Source organism: Cricetulus griseus, chromosome 4 (genome assembly GCF_003668045.3).
Source record: "Cricetulus griseus strain 17A/GY chromosome 4, alternate assembly CriGri-PICRH-1.0, whole genome shotgun sequence".
Taxonomy (NCBI): Eukaryota; Metazoa; Chordata; class Mammalia; order Rodentia; family Cricetidae; genus Cricetulus; species Cricetulus griseus.
In genome coordinates this window covers 8,171,168-8,173,124 of record NC_048597.1, presented here as the reverse complement: position 1 = coordinate 8,173,124, position 1,957 = coordinate 8,171,168, and the positions used below count along the sequence as shown (strand labels likewise).

The 1,957-nt window shown below is 44.6% G+C and overlaps 1 protein-coding gene across 1 annotated transcript; it reads right to left on the bottom strand.

Annotated features, from left to right (window-relative positions):
- Window positions 1–1,433: 1,433 nt before the first annotated feature.
- Window positions 1,434–1,619, bottom strand: LOC100755222 (keratin-associated protein 8-1). Its single transcript, XM_027415756.1, has one exon. It carries the CDS (start codon window positions 1,617–1,619, stop codon window positions 1,434–1,436), a length of 186 nt encoding a protein of 61 aa, XP_027271557.1.
- Between the last annotated feature and the right edge of the window lie 338 nt (window positions 1,620–1,957).

Sequence of the window (1,957 nt, the reverse complement as noted above, 5' to 3'; positions counted from 1 at the left end):
CAGCAAATTGTGGCTACTAGAATGAACTGGAGGGTTCATTGGCAATGACAATGTCTGCTGTTGTTAAAAAGAAAACAATATGCTACTAGATAGCCTTGACTTTAATGTTTGCTGAAAGGCGTCCATTGGATGGAACGAGGTGAAGAAAATTCTCTTCTGAAGTGATCGCTCCGGTCTTTACCTCTTGAGGTAAGTAATGTGCAACAAAAGCATTTGCAGGCAGTCAGTAAAAATGCAGAACTCAGCCGAATTGCCCATCGCTGAGAATGTTTGCACCATACCCAAAATATTTCCAATAGGAGGATTGAGACATTTTCGACACGTCTTATAAAAGAGCTATAGCTCTCTTCTCTAATGGAATAGAAAGAAAGGCTGATATATCTTCAGAGATACTCATTTGTTATAGCTCATATCGTTTAATAGTGGAGCTTACTACCTGGTATTGATTCTTCAAAGATTAAGACGCTTCCCATCGTTGTCTCTAACCTGTGCGCCTCTAAGCTATAAAGTCGACATCTAAGATGATTTGATACAGGGGATTTATCACTTCACTTAACAGAATCTCAGGCTCCCAAAGGATGTGTGTACCTTCTCTATTACTTAATGCTCCAGAGTCCTTAAAGAGGGGACGCGGTGCTAAATTCTGCAATCATTATTCCCTGGGAGAGAGATCACACTGAGTTTCATCTACAATAACACAGAATAACTGTGAAAGTTGCTCCTGTGTTAGTTTTCTTAGGGTCAGACAGAAATAGTGAGACGGCAGTGGGAGGCCAAACAAGACCAGGAGCACCCTGGACAGGAGAGGGGTCAGACTCAGAAAAATCCTCCTTTGCTGTCTTATTCTCGCCCAGCTACCATGCCACATTAATTCACAGCACGGGGAAGGCTCAGATAAGCAACTTTTTTCAGGACCAGTAACCACCCTCTTGCCAATTTATCACACAGGATCAAGGATTGTTTGCCTCTTCAGACTCCCAAGGCTAAGTGATTAAAAATAACCCTGTTTCCCTCCCCCAGTCAATGTATCAGAAAATATGCACATACCAAAAAAAAAAAAAAAAGGAAACGCCACTCAAGGATGGAAACATTATGCAAGCTGAGACAAATTTATTGAGAATTTGACAGACACATCCGCAGCTTCACCCTGACAGGGAATCGTGGGAGTCTTGAAAACTTCAAAAGCAATGCAGGACACGATGATTGCCAAACTTCTGAAGAAGTCCCAGTAAACAGCATCCAGAGGAGGCAGCTTGAGGCATCATCTAGATTTTCAGGTCCTGGGTTTGAGACTCAGCTGTAGGATGTGAAACGCAGCTTCTGGGAAGAGGTTGATGAGCAAGCGAGAATGGAAGAAGAAGGTAAAGCTGGAACCTAGAGGTACCCTCAGCCTTCACGAAGGGATGAATCTACACCAGGGAGACCGTAGCACATCAGTACAGAGCGTAGGGCCAGTATCTTCTGTAAGCCCCACAGCCGTTGTAGCCATAGCCAAGGCCATAGCCCACTGGAGAGTAGGTGCTGCCATAGCCACAGCCAACGCTGTATCCCAGAGGGTAGCCATAGCTGCCCCAGTAGCAGCCTGGGAAGACAGAGCCCTCAAAGTCGGTGTAGTACATGATGTGAGGAGTGGATGGCTTAGGTAGGAGGGGAGTGAGTGTGATGGACTCTCTGGTCTCAGGCCGCCTTTATATACCCTGACTAAGGGGTGTGGCTTAGGAAAATACAGGGCCTTCATTTTCATTCTTGACACCAATTTGCACTACACAAAGCTCGTTAATTTTCTGTGCTCTTGCTTAAGAGTCTTTAAGAAGGCTTTTGTGTGATATAATGCAAGGAGACGGTTCCATCAAACAAATTATGTGCCTTCCCAAAAGGGTTATTGCCAGGACTTCAAAGCACTATGTCCTACAGACCCTGTACATAAATTCAGTGACCAGGCTTTGTAACGCCAAGA